This window comes from Sander lucioperca, chromosome 18, assembly GCF_008315115.2.
Source record: "Sander lucioperca isolate FBNREF2018 chromosome 18, SLUC_FBN_1.2, whole genome shotgun sequence".
Lineage (NCBI taxonomy): Eukaryota > Metazoa > Chordata > Actinopteri > Perciformes > Percidae > Sander > Sander lucioperca.
In genome coordinates, this window is record NC_050190.1 from 14822791 (window position 1) to 14844020 (window position 21230).

Sequence of the window (21230 nt, forward strand, 5' to 3'; positions counted from 1 at the left end):
CATGAATTTTATATTCAGCACATTGTTGACTTAACTAATTGAGCCATGTCTATCAGTATGTGGATTATGGCTCTTGACAAGTCTTTGAAGTGCACACCCACAAATTAGCCTACATTTTTATACACTTTATCCAGACAAGACTCCATCTCCACTCCAGACTACATTAACAGAATACGGTGTCTGGTAAATATCTGTTAATGTCTGTTTCTCTCACTCTCTCTAACACTAAACAATATTGTCATTGACTTGTGTTTGCATTGTGGAAAACAAGCGTTCATAAATAAGTTCTCATAGACGCCTGAGAACCCTGGGAGAGAGAAGACTGGCATCAGTTAATGTTACACCAGAAAGCATGTTGCATGCACACCCACACACACTTGCAGAAGCATACATGGACACACCCGTGCACGCAAGCACGCACAAACACACATGGCTGCACAATCACATGCCCTACTTCCTCTGTAACCTCAAAAGTCCATTCTCCCTCTTGATATTGCATTCTCTATAATATAGAGAATGAAATACTGGCATAACCCAGTTATTCACTTAACCGTATACGCCGGTTACTGCTGTGCATGTAAACACACTGATTGTTGACAGAGTTGAAGGTTTAAAATTGCCTAAGTCACAAAGGCATGTTCACAAATTTGCCTAAGTCATTTATTCCTCTTATGTTGCATAATTGACAGACATTGTTATTAGTATGTCAATAGTCATCTATTGTCATAACATTTTTGAGTGAAATTATTAATAAATATATATTCAGTATTTAGTTCAGTGTTGTGTTTTCTGAAAAACTTGAAAAAATGACTTGGGCCATTATTTTAGGAAGGTGACGATATGCGTTGTGCACACACATCTATCACAAACACACACACTGCCTTTCTCCCACCAAAACATTCTCAGCATGTGAATCCTGCCTGGAAACTAGAAAGGAGGGATTTCATTTGCTCCAACTGGACATGTTCCATGGCAACCGCATCCTGACTGCGAGCCAGTTGGATGAGACATGTGCAGCACACTGACCCAATGGCAGAGATCATGATAACAAAAGGGAGCTTGCTTCTCTGCCCTCTCTGGCACTACTCATGACAACTTCAGCTAGATAAGCCCAAAGACATCACTGTAATTCAGGTAGTGTTTAGGCGATTTTTTTCCCTGGAAACTTGACGATCAGCAAAGTCTGATCTGGACCAAATAATTTGACAGTATCTGAAGTTGCCAGGTTAAGTATGCACACACACATGCATCCATCTAGACATCTGTGTAAACCTGTGGGAATAGCTCATCATCAGAGTCATCTGTTATTTGTTTTATGTCAAGTGACCTGGAGAAATGTATGCAATATCTGACTTTTGCCTTTACTCTTTCAAACATCAACAATGTATATTGTATTTACTAGTATGACCCATATAAGTAAAAATAGTCCCTTTGCATGAGTTTTAAAATATACGTTTACATGTCTACCTGTTTTTTTCATAAGTTGTATGATATTTAGCTGGTAGGTAACAGTCAGAAATGGCAGCTGAATGAAATGAAGACAAATGGTGGAAGTGTGTTTATTTTTCTGTCGGTTTACAACACCTGCAGGTCCTTTCACATTCACTTATTGAATAATGTAGCAGGCGTGGAGAGGTGGAGTGGGGTCATTTTGTGCTTGAAACCAGCCTTTTTCTAGAAATTGTGAAGGTGAGGCTAGTTATGAGAGCAATGACACCTGATCTGACCGCTGTAAATGAGAGCCGTGACACAAACGGCCACCTTTGTAAGGGCTGTCTGGTAATCATACATCCCTGTCTGGCTGTAGACTACTGGCCAAACCTCACACTCTCAAAGTGACTCAGATACAAAGGTCTTTGTTATTGTGGGGGATCATCTCACACACAGAATATATATACTGAAAAAGCAAAATGTGTTTGGTGTAAAAAATATCCTAATGCTGTGCATTTTAAGATCCCTCAGTGAATGAGGTCATATCGGAGTTACTTACTGTAAGGAACATCCCACGTCTTTGTGTTTCCATTAGTCTAGATAATGACTTATAACACTATCACTCTGACATTTCCCTTAAAACATAAAGTTGGTAATATTCTATAGTTTACCTTTTTTTCAACAAATCCCATGGAAAGACCAAAACCATCAATCTGTGTAACCAAAGCCTGATATATCTTATTTTTCTGTGCCATCTACCTCCATTGTTGTCCAACAACTACACAACAATCACTGTTTACATCATAAACATAGATACTGTATTTTATTTTGAGACAATCCCATAAACACTGTCCGCCACAAATATGTGGCTGAAAACAGTCCCCAACAAATGTGCAATTTACTTCTGTTTGAGTAATGTTTGCTGAAAACTGCAGTGTCCATCTGATTTAGGGAACTATTTAGCCTTTAACAAGTATATATTTAATGAAGTGCATTTTAAAAGATTTATTTCTTCAGTAATTGGGTTTGGGGCTGAGATGTTAGGGAAGCTGAAGTATTAGGAGACACACTAACACACTGTTGTTTTTAATCTTTTCATGAGAATTGTTTTTACAATAAGAGAAATATATATATAGAATATTGTATTATGTATTGTATTATCCATTAATGAAAAATAAGTTGTGTAATATAGTTTGTTTGCACTTAATCCTGCAAATTAGCTTTTGGCATTTAATGTGCTTAAAATAATTAATTTTGTTTTACAGGGAATTATTTGTTATTGTTTGATCGACTGTTTAACCTTTGAAACCATGTCGGCTGACCCTTGTGAAGACTGTATGATGCTAACCACAGAACGGTCACCATGTCAGTGCATTAATCCCAGCTCATGGAGGCTCTCCCGTGTGGGAAAACTGAACTATTGTGGCATTTGTAACTGTTCTACATTCACTGACCCTTTGCTGAACCAACCAGAACTTGATTTTTGCTGCAGGCAATGTAGCATAGCCCTGCATGATACGTTGTAGTTTATATTATAGCGGAGACACATTGAAGTCCAGCAATTCACAGACTGCAATTGATACTTTCATGTCAAGTGAGAAGAATCAATTGAAAGTCCTGTCTTTAAGTTTCTCCAATATTTTGCCCGCCGGCTACTGGTAGGCAGGATTGGTCTCAGAAACTCTGGGCTTCACATAATGAGACTGACCGGTGTGTCAAGCTGTTCTGCTCGCTCTTTGGAGAATATGAAGGTGTATGTGTGGCAGCAGCAATAACACCCATTCACGAACATGCAAACAGTGGATAAGATTGGATAATTGTGTGGGAGAGCTGACCAGTTATCCAGCCTGCACAAAGGCACCCTGTTAATCTGCTCCACACATTAAAGCCACGGCACCTCAAAGCAGGCATGTCCTAACAGCTGTGGACATGACTCCGTCTCTCTCTCTGAAGTGAGGCAGCACAGCGGTGTCCACAGCCATGCAGCCGAGAAGCATAGGATAAAGACTTTGAGACTGCTCGCCATGAGTGAGTCAATCTCACACCAGGGTTATGACAATCCAAAGAGCCCTCAAAACCCAACACAGCCCTTCAAGCATGCACAAAGGGCTTTTCTCCACCATAAAAGGCGTCACACTGGTCCTTCAACGCTTTGAAATGCTGATATTGTTTTCTACAGGATTTTCGTCATGCTTTCAACATGAAATCCCCAGAGGTAATAAAAATGTAACAAATGACTTAATATTTAATCACTGTTGATCATTAAACAATTTAAATAAAGCTGATTACAGTCAGCGCTCTGTCTTTTGAAACAGTACAGAACCACCACAGCTGTATCAGGATTTATTTATTTGCAAGTTAATTAACTGTGGATAGCTCAAAGACGGCCTGCTGCTGCACTGTGGAGGTCCAGCTCAGAGGCCTGCAAGCAGTGTGTGGAAAAGCACCATTAATGGTATCCATCATCAGCTACTAATTATGCTGCCTGTGGGCCCCGACTGGATCCGATTTCAGCTTTGGGCTCCAGCCACCAAACACTTAGCATTCATATTTAATCACACCTCATTATCCACCAACAATGTAGGAAGGAGACAGAGACCTTACCTGATATGCCAGACAGACACGGTCAACATACAGACAAAAAACAAATGTCACACACACACACAAACCGCCACCTGCAAAACAGAAACCCCAATGGCCGTTGGGAAAGAGGTCTCCTCTCTTGAAGTTACTCAACCTCTTTGATGAGTGGTAGAGCCCCAATTTTATGCTCTCTCTGCAAGTTTGTCCTTTCATGTGAGATCCTTTTCTTTTCAGTGTTTTCTGGTTCAAAGAGCAGCAAAAGCAAACGGAGGCTAATCCTTTATCCTCACAACAACTGCTGGTGTGTTGCTGGGTTATCAGCTTAGAGTCATCATGATGTCACACTCTTCAGGTGTAAGTAGTCTGATGTTGAACATCAAATATGACTTTGGTCTGCTCAGGACACCTGCCCTTGTTATTGTCATGCAGGTGAAACAGAATACACCGAGTCATGCTCTTCCCTTATCGTGCAACGGAGACAGTTTCACGATAAGTAATCAGTGTCATGTTTTTCTTTTGATTTGACTGTGTTTGTTCACTTGTCTTCAAGTGTTCTTTATTTGCTTCTATTTGCACTAGTAAAAACGTGGTCAGTACGAGTTAGCAGCCAACTGGCGAGTTACTTTATCTGATGTGCTTCAGCAAGTCTATTCAGGAGCCGGTCCATGCAATTTGTACTTAACACTGGTGCGGATAATTATCCAGCACTTGTTTGTCCAGTTCTAGGACTCTAGCCAGCTGAAACTGGAGATGCTCCTGAAAGATGCAGGAGCCATTAAACAAAAACACTCTAATATCCTGTTTCTTTGAGCTGTGAATCAACATATAAATCTAGTCCCTAATGACTGATTTTTCCCTTTATGATTTTATGAATCTAGGAGTGAAAATCAAGCACTTATTTTCGTACATCCCTCCACACAAACAGCTGGCCTTAACTGACTCATCATTGAAACCATAGACAGTATATAAAGATTGGATCTATAAGATAATAACTGCCATTCAAAGATCTGACTATTAGTACTTGGTGTTATTTGAGGTATTTGGTGGCATGTCTTTTGTGAATATTTTGGTTAAATATGTATGTTATGTTTTTCACTAACATCTACATCTTTTGTATGTCAGTTACATGTCCCCAGAGTCATGTCATGTTTTCCCTCCTTGTCACATTGTATGACACGGGACCACAGAATCGTGGACACTGCATCAGTTTTATGCAATCTTTAGGCCCCACTTTACTTGGTTCAGAGCCGACTCAAGGTTGTAGAAGTGTAAACAAAACATTTAAGAGTCATTTGACCCCATGTGGGGACAAGTAATCATTGTGTGACCTCAGACACTGCCGTCTCTTATTTCTCATCACAGACAGAAGGCCAAGAGGGAAAGTCGTCAACAGGCACGTACACTGACCCCTCAAACTCCCTAAATACATAGAATACATGAATATATGGATCTGCAAATACACAAGTAAAGCACTATGACGATAACATACTGTACATGCATAGAGACAGAGTCCTCTTTCATCTGATCCAAGCCTTGTTTTTTATCAATTTCTACCAAATTTCAAATCATTTTTTTTTTTTTTTTTTTAAATCAAACAGAACATCTTGATGAAAAGCATGTAACGGAATATGCTGAAGGTGTCACAAGCTATAACCCTGAATTATTCATTCAAGAAAAGCAGCCTGATAGAAAATCATTCAATCCTGATCTGATACACAGTCTGCTGAAATATTAGCTGTGGGGAAACATCATATATCAGCCCATGAATGCTCCTTAATGTATATCCCATTAAAAATTTACACTCTGGTCAGAGAGTGTGTCCAGTATGTGTGTGTTTGTGTTCAAGTGAGGTAGGGTCACTACATCCACTGTCTAGCCTCGGTCTGGAGGGCTGACGGGCTGTAATCGGGGCAGCCAGTAGACAGGAGGGGGTCACATGGGTGTAGTGACCTCCAGGCAGCGTTATGTGAACCCCCTCATGGACCGCGATGAAGTCAGATTGCCTAATCTACGGAAAACAAAAGTGCTGTCAGTCAGGCTGGACAAGTCATCAACAACAGCAACACCAGCAGCCTGGGAGAATTTCACCAGGCAGGCCGGGCCCTCGGCGTACAAGCAGCGGCCCACTTATGGGATATTGATGATGGAAAGACGCCTGGCTTTTACACTACCAGTGCTAATGGTCTCTAAGTGTGCACTAGTAAAAATGTATTTTCTGTTCGGTTAAATAGGATATGACCATGCTCTGTGTTTTATTGTAAGTGCTTTTTGACGATTGGTCTCTGAGTGTCAAATAACAATCAATGCCTGGCCTTTAAAGCTGCATATGGGACTTAATGTATGACATGTATTTAGATGGGAGATGGTTAGAATAAACAAAGGAGTTCTGTGGTTGCCAATATGGACGGATTATATAAATCTCCTGAAATTATAATCCAACTCACGTGTAGCTGGGTGGTGCTTATCATTCCCACAACACTCTTGAACACTTTTCAAGTGACTAATACACTTTTTGTTTTCTGATTATTGTCTGGGTAGTTTGTTGTTGGTATGATAATCCAATCCCAGTGCAATCCAATATTAATATTCACACTTTTCGATTAACAAGAGAAATACCATATTTAATGCACCACACGCTACACTGTTTACATACTGTCTGCAGTTGTTTGTTACTCTGAGGATAAGCATCTCCAGTGAACCATTATGCGCATTATGAATGAGATCATCATCCGCTGTAATGTTCAGCCAGAACCCGAGAGCTAACAGTTTCTTTTGGTGGAACCCCACTTTTCTACTGAACTCGTCCTTTCCTTCCACTTCAGATGATGTCATTCCAACAGCTTTTGTTATTCTTTGTGAATATGTAACCCACATAAGCAGGCGCTCAGACAGGATGAGCCAACTAAGAAGTAGAGGGATGCGAAGAGATGTGATACAGAGAGTGAGCTGGACCGGCGCTTGACCACATGCCAGGATTATGAGGTGACCGGTGGTTGACTGCCCCGCAAGGAATCCCTTTGATAGTGCTCCTATCTGCCCAGCGATCAATACATAGCACCGTGCTGATAAAAGAACACGGCTCACATCAAAGCGCGTCTGCTACGATGAGGGGCATAAGTAATAAGATGTCAATTATTAATGGAGGGGAAGGGTCCCCTTTCAAGTGGGAGAGAATTTAGATAATGAAAATCAAACAAAATCCATCCTTTCGCAAATAACATCCTCAAGGTATTCAAATGCTTTACATTTTTTTGTCAAAGCCACTTCTCATGTAAAACAAAAGCTATTGTTGCACGATGTCAATGCTGCTTAAACAAAATCCAGATTGTTTTGAAAAGATGCATTTTTGCATCAACAAAAGATGTAACATTCCGGTAACCTTCAGACAACATCGTTCCACAGCTGTGAGTTTGAACCTGCAACCTTCACCTCCACATAACCTCGCATCTGTCCCTCCAAACTATGGATGCACAGATCCATATTCACATGTACCTGAACTCTGCACACCTTTCTGTGGCTCTCGATCAATATGTTCCCCCTAGAATGGCTTGTTCTTTCATGTTTTGATTCAGGTGGCAAAAAAAGTTTTTTGTTTGGTTACAGCTGAGCTGACCTTTGAAATCCATGTCTTTTGATTCAGCTTGTCAGAAGCTATGATTTATTGATCAGGATGCCCATAATAACCAAGGAAAAAGAGATTGACACTGGACTTAGGACCTCTCTGCTGTTATTAGACAATGTGAAGTTTGTATTATATGCCTCAATGTGGCTGGAATGTTAAATATTCATGGCAGAAGACTCAACATATGGATTAACATACATATTTTATGTTGGCAGTCCCATATAGCAAAGAGATCTATTGTATAGCACCAACAGGCTATGCAATAAAAACATCTTCCTTATCTGTCTTTTTGCCCTTTTCACTTTGCCCATAGGCAACTGCTTGCAGTCTCCGCTCTGCTGAAGTAAAAAAAAAAAAAAGCAAGCACAATCCCTAATGAACCTCTGTGAGTGTTTCAGGGTCATTCCATCCCGTGAAGTTCACATGAAAGCAGTTTTATTGATTTCTCAGACCAGACAAATGTGCTGTGAAGTTCTCTCTCGGCTCCCACCTCAATCCTCGTACCCCCTAACTACTGTCTGTGTGATCTCGATGGAGGGTCATGTTTGTTTGTTTTCATCCTACTGGTCGGGGAAATTAGTCTCTAAATACACCACTGTTTTATTTGCCTCTATTATTTGCTGAAGATTGCTTACTGAACTCCTTGGCATTTTCCTTTGAATATTAATTTGAATTTCCTTGGGAGATTAACTATACATCATGCATAAATGCAGAGCTACAGTCTGTGTCTATAGGTCTGTGAATGCATTAGTATAAAGCAAACAATCTTTGACAAGTGCCACAACATATAAGTAACAACAAGCAAAAGTAAATTCCAGAGGTCTAACAAAAGCAATATAATACATTTAAGTTTATTAGTTGGTAAAACAATCATAAATGTTTACGGCTGTAAAGCAGTGGCAGTCAGGGGGTGAGTGGGGGGTGCAGGGGTCTCTCCCTCCAGCTCTCCCTGGTTGGCTAATCTGCTCCCTTTGACAGGCTAATGTGCTGACTCTGGGATTCTCCAGCACTCAGCAGGGAGCTCCTGGCCACCTGCAGCTGAGGACAGCCCAGGAATGATCACATCACCTTCAACAAAGGGACCTCTCAAAGGTCAAGCTGGGATGCCTTTTTTTGCCCCCCCCCCCCCCCCACATCAGGGCAGTGACCAGGGCAAGCCCCTTTACAGTGATCCCAGGGGAGTAAAGGATTCCTTTCCATTATCGCCTTCATTAAAATCAAATAATGGAAACCCAATGACATTTTGACAAGATTTAGCTTGTGCAGTGGCAACTCAATCTAAAGCTGTTTGCAATGAAAAGTAATGTTTACCATGTTGAGGCTTATAAAATGAATGTTTGCTTGCATTTAAAAGGAAAGCTCTTGGTAGGAAAGTCTAGAAAGTCATGGTATTTATATTGTAGTGTTAGTAGTGGAAGTTGGTGACAATAATTTGGCAAGTGTGTATGGACAAAAGAGAATTTTTTTGAATCAATTAAGTGCTACATCAGTTTTAGTGTCGCAATTGTAAAACAGTTTGTAATTAGTCCTAAATATCAGTATAATCGTCCTGTGGGAATGTGTGGTTTATTTGTCTGTTGTTACAATCAACTCTTCATAATTATGGTACAAAGGCTTGTCGACTGACCCAGAAGCTGCTAAATGAACAGATTTGCTTTATCACCTCCGCCATTGTTGTTGCTTTTCATTGCATTTAAGTCACCACTAATTGCAGTTTCCATCACTTACAGCTTACCTCTTTCATTTCAAACTGCAAGTTTAATTACTGCAAGTGTATGATGTGAAGCTTCAGTGAGTCCATATAACCGCTATAAACAGAACATTCTGGAAGAAATGCCAAATGTAAAAGACTACGACAAACCACAAAGCACTTAGGCTTTGTAAGGAAGCACCACAAAGAATCATTTCGATCAAATTGCCTTGAAGTATTCCCGCTGCCACACATGCAGTATGTAACTCTACCGCTGCATGATGAAATCGTCAATTCCTAATGAAAGTGGATCTGTAGGCGTTTCCCACAGTGAGATCATTCCTTTCTTTATTTGCCACCCTGACTTACCTAGAGGGGTATTTAAGAGACAGACTGAAGGGATGTGGTTAAGTAAGCTCCAACAAATTGCAGTGACAATTTGGAGAATAGAATGGGTTAGTGTTCCCCCTTGTGTATTCTTTCTTTTACATAAATCTTAAACTTAAATCTCAAGTAGACATTTTCACATAAAGGTTAAAACTTAGAGGAACAAAGACTTAACCCTATGACCCTTCCAAATATTTAAAAAACAACTGTCGTCCAATGTTAGTCTTTCTCATCTCCCCACGACTCTCAGCAGACCTCCCAATGACCCATCATCATCTGCGCTTCCACGTGGCCTTCCTTTGATTTCCTGCTTTTTCACACTCCTTTGAGACTCATCTCCTAGTTCACACCTCTATTGTTACATGGTTCCAAGGTTTGTAATCTCGGTCCCACTCTGGCTCCCTCCCAGACCCTTCACACCTCAGTGTGGCCTCCACACCTGAAAGGAGATTAGCTGACCCCCCCCTCCTCCTCCCACTTTAGTCCTCACTTCTTCTCACTCTTCACCTAGCTCCTGTGTCGCCACTCGCTGCTCTGCCCCCCCCTCTCTGTGTAGAGCCTGAGGTCCAGGATAAGGTTACTGTACTGGGGTCACTGACCTGCAGGAAGAGGTACGTTATTGGGTCATAGGAAGAAGAGAGACACCCCCCACCTCGGTGCAGACGCTGATGTCATGGCGTGGCGCCTCAGGGACAAACTGCAGACTGGTGATGTCATAGTATGCTTGAAAATCTGGTGGGTGGGTGATGGAAGACATGGGTGTATGAATGTGTTCAAAATTAAGCAGATGATGGCAAGTTCAGTGCGGCAAGATCGTGTCACTCATACTGTGTTTCTCATTGATGCAATGAGGCTATATCTGGTGCAATTCATGAAAACAGGATGGAATTAGTAAAAATTGACATTGTCCAGAGATTGTGTATATTTTCTCAGCTTTTTCCTATTGTCATGCACTACAGACAAAAGCAGCAAAGATCTTAAATCACAAAAGTCCCTCCCCTGGCCAAGGTGACCGTGAGTGAGCCTACTGTAATTCTAGCATGGTGACGAATGCCTCTCTGCCAACCACAAAGACGTTCCACTTGAGAAGGTTACAGTGTTCGTCTGTCTATGTTTATGTTTGTTTGTTTGCTTGAATGGTGGAGGACTAGGGAGGCACAGCACTGGCCAGTATAGGGTGCCACCTGTGTCCTTGTAAAAGAGAAGTGATGAAACATTTATGTATGAAATTTGACCGCTTGTTCGTTTGTTTTCTTTTGCTATTCAGAATCTCCACAGTTCATAAATTATGTCTACTCCATACTTTTCGACACAAAACAATTGTACGGAGACCCAAAGCAGGTTGCTGTGGTTGTAGTTAGTTAACCGAAGAGCGACCAAGCTGCATTAAACTGATTTATATCTGTAATGTGACATTTTTTAGCCGCATGCCGATCAGGTTTTCATTGAAGCTGTAAAGCAATCAATGAGCCCAAAGCTCCACCACATCAGTCATGGTTGTGCAGGGTGACACACAGTCCCTGAGGTGAACAAAGAGTCATGCACAGTCACTGACACTGTACTGTACATTTAAAGATACCACATTAAGGATTAGCTCTGAAGTGTGGTTGCTGTACACGCCTGTGAGTGTGTTATTTACCAAAGGAGAAAGTGTTGACCCCGCTGTCCCCCCATGCCTGTGGCTGACTGAGCAGATCAGAAATAGCTGTGTAATGTGAGGGGCAGCTGTGATGTGTGTGTGTGTGTGTGTGTGTGTGTGTGTGTGTGTGTGTGTGTGTGTGTGTGTGTGTGTGTATATATACAGGCTCTGACATGCAAAGACAGCATAAACAGGTGCCTTGAAAACACACACACACACACACACACACACACACACACACACACACACACACACACACACACACACAACCTCTGCTATCCCACATTCCAGCACAAGGCCGAGCCAGCTCCTCATTTTCCTCACACCCTTCAACACTTTGATTGCGAGATCCATTTACCCTAACAGACTGATAGTGAAACATTAGCGGGAGGTAACTCTCTGTCAGAGTTATGGATTGTGCTGTATAGAGGATGAGGTCACCAAGGAAATACATAGCTGATCTGCCTCACTGTCACTTCTGTAATTGGACTGACAGGCTGGGTTACATCGTTCCTTTAAGTTAAGTTAAGATCTTAATCTCCTCAACAGGATTGATGCCGACAATGTTTTATACCCAGTGGACATAAATATTGACACACGTATCCAGATGTATATGGGATGATGTGTAACATGAGGCTGTCCCTCTGTGATAGATGACAGGTGATCTGCTGACCTTGGTGATCACAAGTTCACGCACAGGGCGTACTGCGAGGGATACAGCTGCCTGTGAGGGCTGGGTGCTCGGGGGTGTGGATTTGGTACATTGTGCCGGAGCATTGGAGCTTCAGCATCATTACCAGTTGTCTGCCTGATAAGCTTTATAGCTACCCCCCCAACCAGTACGATGAAATCACGGGCAGCTGTTGTGTGGAATGGCCAGAGAGGCAACCAAATTCACCAGGGAAGCGCCAAAATGGATGCCGACCACATAGCTCCACCATCTGCAGCGCGTGGTGGGAAAAACAGAGCTATGGCATGAGAGCGAAGCTCCATTAGGGGCCATCAAATATTCATCTGCCATACGGCACAGAGCCCTTGGCTCTAGCCTCACAGCATCGTGCAACGAACCACCAAGAAAAACGGCTCCTGAAAACAACAACAACACAGTGAACAGCCTGCAGTGCAGAGCGAAGAAACAGCTTTCATTACTTTTGACCTCACACCAGGAAACACTGATTTATTTATTGATGAGTACCGGCAGAACTAAGAGCAATACACATAAAACTACCAAGCATTACTAACTTAACGGCTGTTCAATTTGCACAGTGCTTTCATATGACAAACTAAGCTAATGTTTGTGTAATGGAGGGAGAAGTTTGCTTTCTCACCTGCCCACATTATGCAGCGCTGACAAACAACTAATGGCCACACAGACATTAATGAGGATAGCCATGACATCATCAGACCGACCACATGGTTCAATACGTTGAGTTAACTCCAAACTGTCAATAAAAACTCCATCAATGAATCCAAGCAGGCCTATCCAGACTGCGATCGGGTCTTAAATGTGTTTAGTGCTGCTGGTGGGGCGGTAATTGCCTTAGCAGGCTAGCAGGCTGGCTGTAATGACATTATCAACCTGTTAACAACCGCAGAGGAGCTTGAGTTGTTCCTCTAAAGGCTCTGTCATCCGCCAATTTACGGTCAGTTGCAGTGTTGTTTATTCTACAGTGCTATTTGTTCAGGTCTCTCATCTTTTGAGCCAAAGATTATCAAAACAAAAAAAGGCTTGTATTATTTAATATCAGCCAAATGGTGTCAACCAATACTGGGAGTAAGCATTCAAGTTTTCACCAGGGGGCAGCATTAACACATTTTTCAGACATCAAATTCATACTCAGTCCCCTTCATTTATCCCTCCCCCCGTCCTTCCTCTGAGGATATTTACCTGATCATTTAAGAGCTCAAACAAGGCATTGTTGCTGTGGACAGTTACACATGAAGCTTTGACTGTATTACAGCACACAAATGCAAATTTTATTTTGCTTTCTAGTATCCAAAATCCTTGCAGGGCAGGCTGTGACTGTAATTTGTTTATTCCATTTGCATCAAATAAGCATACAGGACACAAGTCTATCATTTTACTGTATGAATAGACACAACTTTCCATTACGCTTCAGGTGAGAATCAAACACAATTTGTGATCCTGTGTTATGACTGCAAGTTTCAAAATTGAAACAACATGCAACCTATAAAAAAGAATAAAGATGGATGAAGTTGACAATATTTCCACAACTTTCCCTTAGATTCAACTGCTTCATCAACATGTTCCAGCTCTTCATTGACACTAAATCACACTTAATGTACAGATATATTGATTGAAATATTCAAACATCAGACATCATGTTCAGACATCTTCTTGTATTACTGGTTGCGCCAGATAAGAACTAGGTGCCTTTATAAAACATTTCCATGTAAATCAGCAGGACAAACAATTGTCAATAAGGCCTATCAGCATTTTTTTAAACAATGTTTTTTTTATTAATTTTCATTAAATACAATTTTCAATAATGTTGTCGCACTCCCAGACACAGTACATAAATGTTCCTTTAGCCTCATTGCATTTAAAACAAAGGTCAGGTATATTACTGATGTATTTATTCAATTTAACAGGAATTGTGTATGTCTGCATCAGCCAGTTATGTTGGAGTAGCTTTAAATTAGAGTTTGCTGTTTTTTCTGAGACATGTCATGAGTTTTCTTCTAGTCGTTTTCTGAAATGTCCTCTTTTAAGTCTATCCTCCATGTGCCAATTAAAAGCAATTTAAAGTAAAGTTTTGTAGGTTTGAGCAAAACTTCTCTGCACTACAGGAGTTTGAAACCAAGGACAAACAAGGTATATTGTGTTAATTACTGATCTTTACTTTTGGACAGAACCAGTCGAGCTGTTTTCCCCTATTTTCAGTCTTTTTGCTAAGCTAAGTTAACCAGCTGCTGTCTGTAGCCTTATATTGATTATTTCTTTAACATTTTGTCAGCAGTAAAAATCATGAGCTCCTCCTGTGACTCTGAAAAGGAAAACACATTCATACAAACTATTATAGTCTACGATACAAACACGAGACTACAGCCATGTTAGTGGCACTGTGAGGCTGTGCTTTGAGCTAAATGCTAACATTGGCATGTAACTCATGTGCTCACAATGACGTTGCTAACATGCTGGTGTCAGGCAGGTATGATGTTTAAATACCATGCTCTCCATTTGCTGATGAACAATAAACACAGACATTGCCAGTACAGCTCAGGCAGATGGGAACATAATTAGTTTTGCAGGTATTTGGTCACAAACCAAGTAGAAGTCAGTAGATCAGCAAAGTTGTTACAATTTGTTTATTTTAATTTATTAGGGAGCTGTGAATCAGAGCCCTTGAAAGAGAGGGCTCTGGTGGGAATGTGTGTGGCAAATTTCATGGCAATCCCTCCAATAGTTGTTGAGACATTTCACTCAGCCTCATTGTAACACTAGAAGAAACGTCAGGGGGTCGCCAAAGTAGGATTCATTCTTTGGGAACCATGAATACAAGATTTAATGGCAACCCATCCAATACTGTTGTTATTTAGGTATTTCAGTCGGGCACAAAGTAGTGGACAGACAGACGGACATTGCCATCCAGAGAGCTACACACAGCATGACTAAAAGTGAATCAATGAACCGATGAATGAGCTATTTAAATAAAGACTTTCTTCTTCAATAAACCATAGAATGTATTCACCACTTGTTTTTAATCCATCCTATCATGTGAACACAGAGACATAACTACAAGAAAGTACTACAAATTATTGTAGTAGTTGGTATGATAAAGTAAGTACCAACCACCACAAGAAAACAAAACTAAATTTGGTTGATGGTTTCAGCAGCTTACAGGTACACCTCATTCCAGTCAATAATGAAACGTGGCAGTCTGTTTCCTTAGAAAGCGGACACAACATGTGGCGTGATATGTGGACGAGCTTTATTTGCAAGGTAAATCAGACAGGAAGAACATCAGTGGTATATCTAACAGTGACATGTAATAACTGTAAGGTGGATGTGAGTCGCTCCCAAGAGTGACAACGCAGAAAATCACCTCACTCAGGTAATGAAAGCTGCTATACAGTTAGGTGACACTTAAAAATAGATATGTCAGATGACTAAATCCCTAATTATATAATGCACATTGTACTTACTGTACATTGTACTTACTCATCAGGATGTTACCACTGGATGCAAACCATCGCTGGATGTTTGTAGCAATCCTGTTCTATGGGATATTGGTCAAGAACAACATAGTTGGGAGCTCAGGTGAGTGCGTTTAACTATAACTAACTTGAAACAAATCAGTATTTCTCAACACAATTAAGCATCTGTTGTACAGATTAACATGTATACCATATTTGTCATTTTGTAATTTTGTTTTATAGACACAAATGACACCTGCAGACAAAAGAATGTACTGTTTGCCAGTGCCATAGAGTCATCATATCCGTTTCCATCTGGTAAACTTGACAACACTGTTGAAAGATAAAGGTCTTCAACTGAAAGTTTAAAAGAAAATTCAGAGTAAACAGTGGTTTCTTATCATCTTTCAGAGGTTGTCTATAATAAGTCCAGTGGAATGAAACTCTGTTTCAATATCAAACCACAGGAGGGGAACAAAACACCAGGTACTGTTTCCTAATTAGCCTGATTTGAGTCTACTGAAATCAACCATTCAATTGTTTTTCTTGGTCATTTGATGAATGTGAGTGTTCAATGGTTTGTATTTTAGCCTGTTGTCAAAATGCAGATTTCAACTGCAACTTCACAATAAAGAAAGGCCATGAAGACGACATCTGGATACTGATTCTGAATAATGAGACTCTTTCCAAGCAGGATATTGTACTGATGAGTTCACAAAATCAAGTCTTGAAGTCATCAAATACAAGTTCAGGTATTGATGAAAAACTCCTTTCTATGTGAATACTTAAAAAAACAAAAAAACAACTAGATTTGTACATACCGGTAGTCAGAATGACTGAATCCAGTCAACTCTCTACTTTCCTTTTGTTATTAATTGTACTATTAAGAAATACGTATGCAAAATAAAATGTAACTGGCATTATTGCAAGTGAAAGCTGTGCACACTTTATTAAAGAGTACATAATGGCACACAAAAGCAGTGAGAGATTGCCCCCTATTGGTCAAAAAGTTCTGTACTAAAATAACTCACAGTCAAACCAATCATCTTATAGAACCTTGCTTCTGTTGCAGGTTTCCTCTTATACATTCACCAATGGTTGAATACAGGTAAAATCACAATTCTACCACATCTCTTACTTTCATATCTATAAGAGCACATTTAACAGCATTGATAGCACTCTTAACAAGGCACATGTATAACTAGAATGTAATGTTTTAATATGTTTAAGGTAACCCAAATATTAGATTGAGCCAAAACAGCTTCTGTGAAAAAATTCAACCCTATGACGAAAACGCTTGCAAAGGTATTATCATTTTTTATTAGATTATATTATTTACAATCTTCTATTGCTAATTAAATCAAGTGTTTCTGTTTGTGTATGTACGTATGTGTATGTGTTTGTGTGTGTGTGTGTGTCCTGATATGCAGATTTAAAAGGAACAGACTACAACCTCACCATTTCTATTTCAAAAAAGAGCCGCCATTGTGTACCATGTAAGCCACCTGGAAAAAAGCCAGGTGGTGCTATTACTCTCCCTCCCCCTGATAGCAATAATGGCACTGGTATCAGCATGGAAGATGCAGCGTAAGTATTTCAATAATTGACTGGCAACAGGAGTCAACTGCTACATTTCGGTGTGGTGTTGTTAGGAACTGTAATGATGCTCACAGTTTGCTGGAAATGGGAAATGATTTGTGTGTTTTTTCATTACAGAAAAATCGTGAATAATATCTCCTTATTGCTGGAACGCATGGTCAATGAAAGCACAGCAACCATCACAATAGGCAATATTAAAGGGGTGATCACTAAACTCCCCCCAAAAAATCAAACCGACATCATCTTTGGCATTACAACAAGTGTTGATATAAATGTATGCAGTTTGCCAGTAAAACACAATATTAAATAGAGTTAAATCACCCTGTAGTTTTTCTGATAATCTTTTTTGTTTTTATGTAGGTTCTTGAGGATAATGATTCGATGACGGGCTTTTCTCGATCGGTGCTAATCCCTTCAGAGGCCAGCACTATGGCAGTGAAAAGAAATAGTTCATTTGCTGCAGTTCTAGTTTTTCCGGGAATTCGTCAGGTAAAACTTAAAATACGACAGAAAAGTTGACTTAATTGCACATGAATTGTTTTGGACAACTTTAATATAAACACAATGATTACATAATTATATCTACAACCCGGAAACTGTTTTCCCCCCCTGTGCCTGTCATGACTTATACGGTATTTCCAACAGGATGACCCCAAAAGTTTTTTTCTTAACAATGAGGGAATGGGAATTGAAATGGGAACAGATATATCCAATCTCTCACATACCATAGACATCCATTACAGAAATGTGGACAAGGTAAAAGAGATGATGAAGCTATATAGATATATTAACAGGTTTATAATAACTGCTTATGGAAAGAATGAGTGGACTGATTTTTCTTTTTTATTCCAATACAGAATGGAAGAATTGCTTCTTGTAGATCGTGGGATGGAAAAGGTACTGTAAAATACTCAGTTGATACTTTAAAACTGCCTTAAACAAACCACAAGTTTCTGTCACACCTCCGCCAGTGGTTAAAAGCTCAATTGGTAACTTTTATAAGAAATGCATTTTTGTAATATTTGCTCAAACTGTCACAATATCCTGTTACTATATTGGACAGATAATCAGTGGAATCTTGCAAATGCCAATAGGAGCACTAGGAGGAGGCAGAGGAACATGATTTTCCCACAGATTATCTGTCTCATCCGCTACTGCAGAATATAGACAGTTTCAGCAAATATGACAAACACTTACGTTTATAAAAGTTACCAACTTCAGCTTTCATGTGAAAAGGACTTCAATAGCGTCTTCTCTCTTCGTAGGGAAAAAGGTGATCTGGATCAAAGATGGCTGTAAGACAAAAGAAACCAGTGGCAGCATCACATGCCAGTGCTCTCATCTAACATTTTTTGCAATACTCATGGTAAGATGATTGTGTTAAGTAATTCCAGATTCATCATTCCACACATAATCTAACACATCTGTCTCTAAATCAGTCCCCTCCACCTGGAAACATAAGCTCTTCAGATTTCACGTCTCTGACCTACATCACCTCAATCGGCTGTGGCCTGTCAATGTTTTTCTTGGCGGTGGCTCTCTTCATGTATTGTTTTATCAGGTAAGGGCAACCACGGGGCATTTTTAAATTTTAACATATAATATTAAAGGCTTTTGCTGACACAAACCTAACTCCCTCCACAGAAAAGGGAAAGCAAGCCAAGCAACTAAGATCCTGATGAACCTGTTTGTTTCCATGTTCACCCTGAACTTGTCCTTCCTGGTAAATGAGAGCATTGCCAACTTGGGAAACTTCGGCGCATGCGTGGCGGTGGCAGCAGTTATGCACTACACTATGTTGGCCACTATTTCCTGGTTTTTTATAGAGGGTCTACACTTTTACTTTACTCTATGGAAGCTTCCCACTGACATCAAACATTACATGATGAAGATTTGCGTCACAGGATGGGGTAAGAGAACTGAACCTGGCATAGTTGAGCAAAAAATAATGTGCTTAAATTCATACCACATAAGCATAACAAAAATATGTACACTTTTTCTTTAGGCACACCAGCTGTAGTGGTGATCGCTCTTGTCGCCGTGAGACAATATGATTACATGGTCATTTACACTGATGCTGGGAATTCAGCAAAAATGTAAGCAACTCTTACTGATTGCCAAGTGTCATTTCTTATTTAAAAACAAAAAGAGATTAATGTCACTGAAGTGCATTATTATTCATGATTTTTTTAGGTGCTGGATCTCTAATGCTGTTGTCCACCAGGGGGTGAACGTTGGTTACTATGCTGTAGTGTTCATCTTCACCTTCATCGTATTTATCATGACTGTGCGGAAGATTGTTCTCCTGAAGTCTGCAGCAGGGAAAGCTCAAGACACTAGCTCCATCAAGACAAACTTTTTCTCCATTCTAGGCCTGTTCTTCCTGCTCGGCATCACCTGGGCTTTTGCTTTCTTCAGCTTCGGACCTCTGCTCATAGCCTCCTACTATATCTTCACCATCCTCAACTCCTTTCAAGGTAGACTCCAAAAACTACAAACTGTCTATTTTGCAATGGTAATTATGTATGTAATGTAATGTTAATGTAACCCATCTACCCTGTTTTTGCAGGTTTCTTCCTGTTCATCTACTATTTCAATTCCAGCAAGATCGCTAGAGAGGACAGAAGCTTTATAGCCAGCGGTAACACCACAGATACATCAAACACAGTTGTCACAAATCCACATTGATACTTCAAGTGGGGACAGAAAGTGTTCTGTGCCAGAGATTATGTTGACACAAGAGGGCAGCATTTTATTTCATATAGTCAAGCAGAGCCTCTGTTGAATGAGGTGCTGGTAAGATGCTATACAAAGGTTCTCATTCTCCCTGACTACCCAGCTAATTTGGATTACCTTCATTGAGAAAAATGACTAATGAGTCAAGCACTGACACAGGAGATTGAGTAATCTCCTGGAAATAATTTGTGCCGATGACTCAACAGAAGCCCTGTTTTACTCACTGTGAAACACTCAGTAACGATTGTGATTCACTCAGAATATATCACAAAGGTCCTAAATCAAAGCTTCAGTCATACACTGGAATGTTCAAATATGTTCAATATTATAATAATGTTCAATATTCAAATGCTAAGAAAAATATGACCGATGTGGTTGTCATATGGACTGAAGATGGCAAAGCACAAAGAAAAAAAAAAAGGTGCAGGGAAATCTTATCTCTCACACTCTTTACAGTGTTTGGGGGCTGAGCTAGCCAGCTAGCGCTTTGCGTGCCTGCAGATAATTACCTTGTGTCTACAGAGAGCAGTATCCACTGTGCGGGGAGCCTTAACTGGCTAACAAGAAATGAGCTCATGGCTACCTATAGTGATAAGAGGCCTGAGGGCACGCCACTATGTTGAAACTATTCTCTGAAATATTGCTGTAGTTAACTAGCATTTAAACCTTTTAATAAGTTAAGTGTAACTTGGTGAAATGCATTACCTTAATGACCAGGAGTCATTGGAAATTGTGTATTTTTTTGTGTGTAATTGTTTCCTATAGATTTAATGTATTAAATATTACGTTCATAATAGATCCAATGTTAAAACATTAACCATGATATATAAGTTTTGGATATATAGGTTTTGGATATTGATATACGGATGCCTGCTTCTTTTCTATTTATTTGTTTTTGTGTTCTAATAGCCTTAAAAGGCTTGATCCTTGATCCTTGATTCAGCATCTCAGGACAACATATGTAGACCTAACTAAAATGTGTAAATTGCTTTAGTGAGATTGCCTGCAGAAGTGCAATAAAGTTTAAGGTTTCTTAAGTGGACACCAGAGGAGTCTTTCCATCTGCACAACTCTGGGTGTATAAGGTTGGGGAGTGACATTCAGAGAGCAAAGTATGTTTATTTCTCCGTGACTGATTAATCTTCTAAATGACCGCAGCGTGCCAGCCAAAAACTAGGGTAATTACTGCCATACACATCTGATTTGTGTTGCCCCCCCCAAAAAGGCCTTTCATGCAGAGCACAGCGGGCTTCTATGATACCTGTGTGTGTCCATGCATTAGAGCTCTCTAGGTAAGCCACAGCAGAGCCTTCTTCTAGGAACTGAGATCACTGTGGTAAATGATGGTGAAACACACTGTAGAAAAAAAATATGTCAATTTCAAG

At 40.2% G+C, this 21230-nt stretch overlaps 1 protein-coding gene across 2 annotated transcripts; it reads left to right on the forward strand.

Moving 5' to 3' along the window:
• Window positions 1–16838: 16838 nt before the first annotated feature.
• On the forward strand, window positions 16839–20887 carry LOC116035880 (adhesion G-protein coupled receptor G2-like). Of its 2 annotated transcripts, none has more exons than XM_035994982.1 (12): window positions 16839–17097; window positions 17227–17383; window positions 17470–17598; window positions 17755–17865; window positions 17967–18006; window positions 18375–18475; window positions 18549–18670; window positions 18754–19019; window positions 19115–19205; window positions 19482–19586; window positions 19679–20617; window positions 20677–20887. In XM_035994982.1, exons 1-11 carry the CDS (start codon window positions 17084–17086, stop codon window positions 19722–19724), a joined length of 1182 nt encoding a protein of 393 aa, XP_035850875.1. In that variant the 5' UTR covers window positions 16839–17083; the 3' UTR covers window positions 19725–20617; window positions 20677–20887. The 2 variants fall into 2 exon arrangements, with proteins under 2 accessions (XP_035850875.1, XP_035850874.1); XM_035994981.1 differs by having other exon boundaries at window positions 16904–17097; window positions 19303–19586.
• The last annotated feature ends 343 nt before the right edge of the window (window positions 20888–21230 follow it).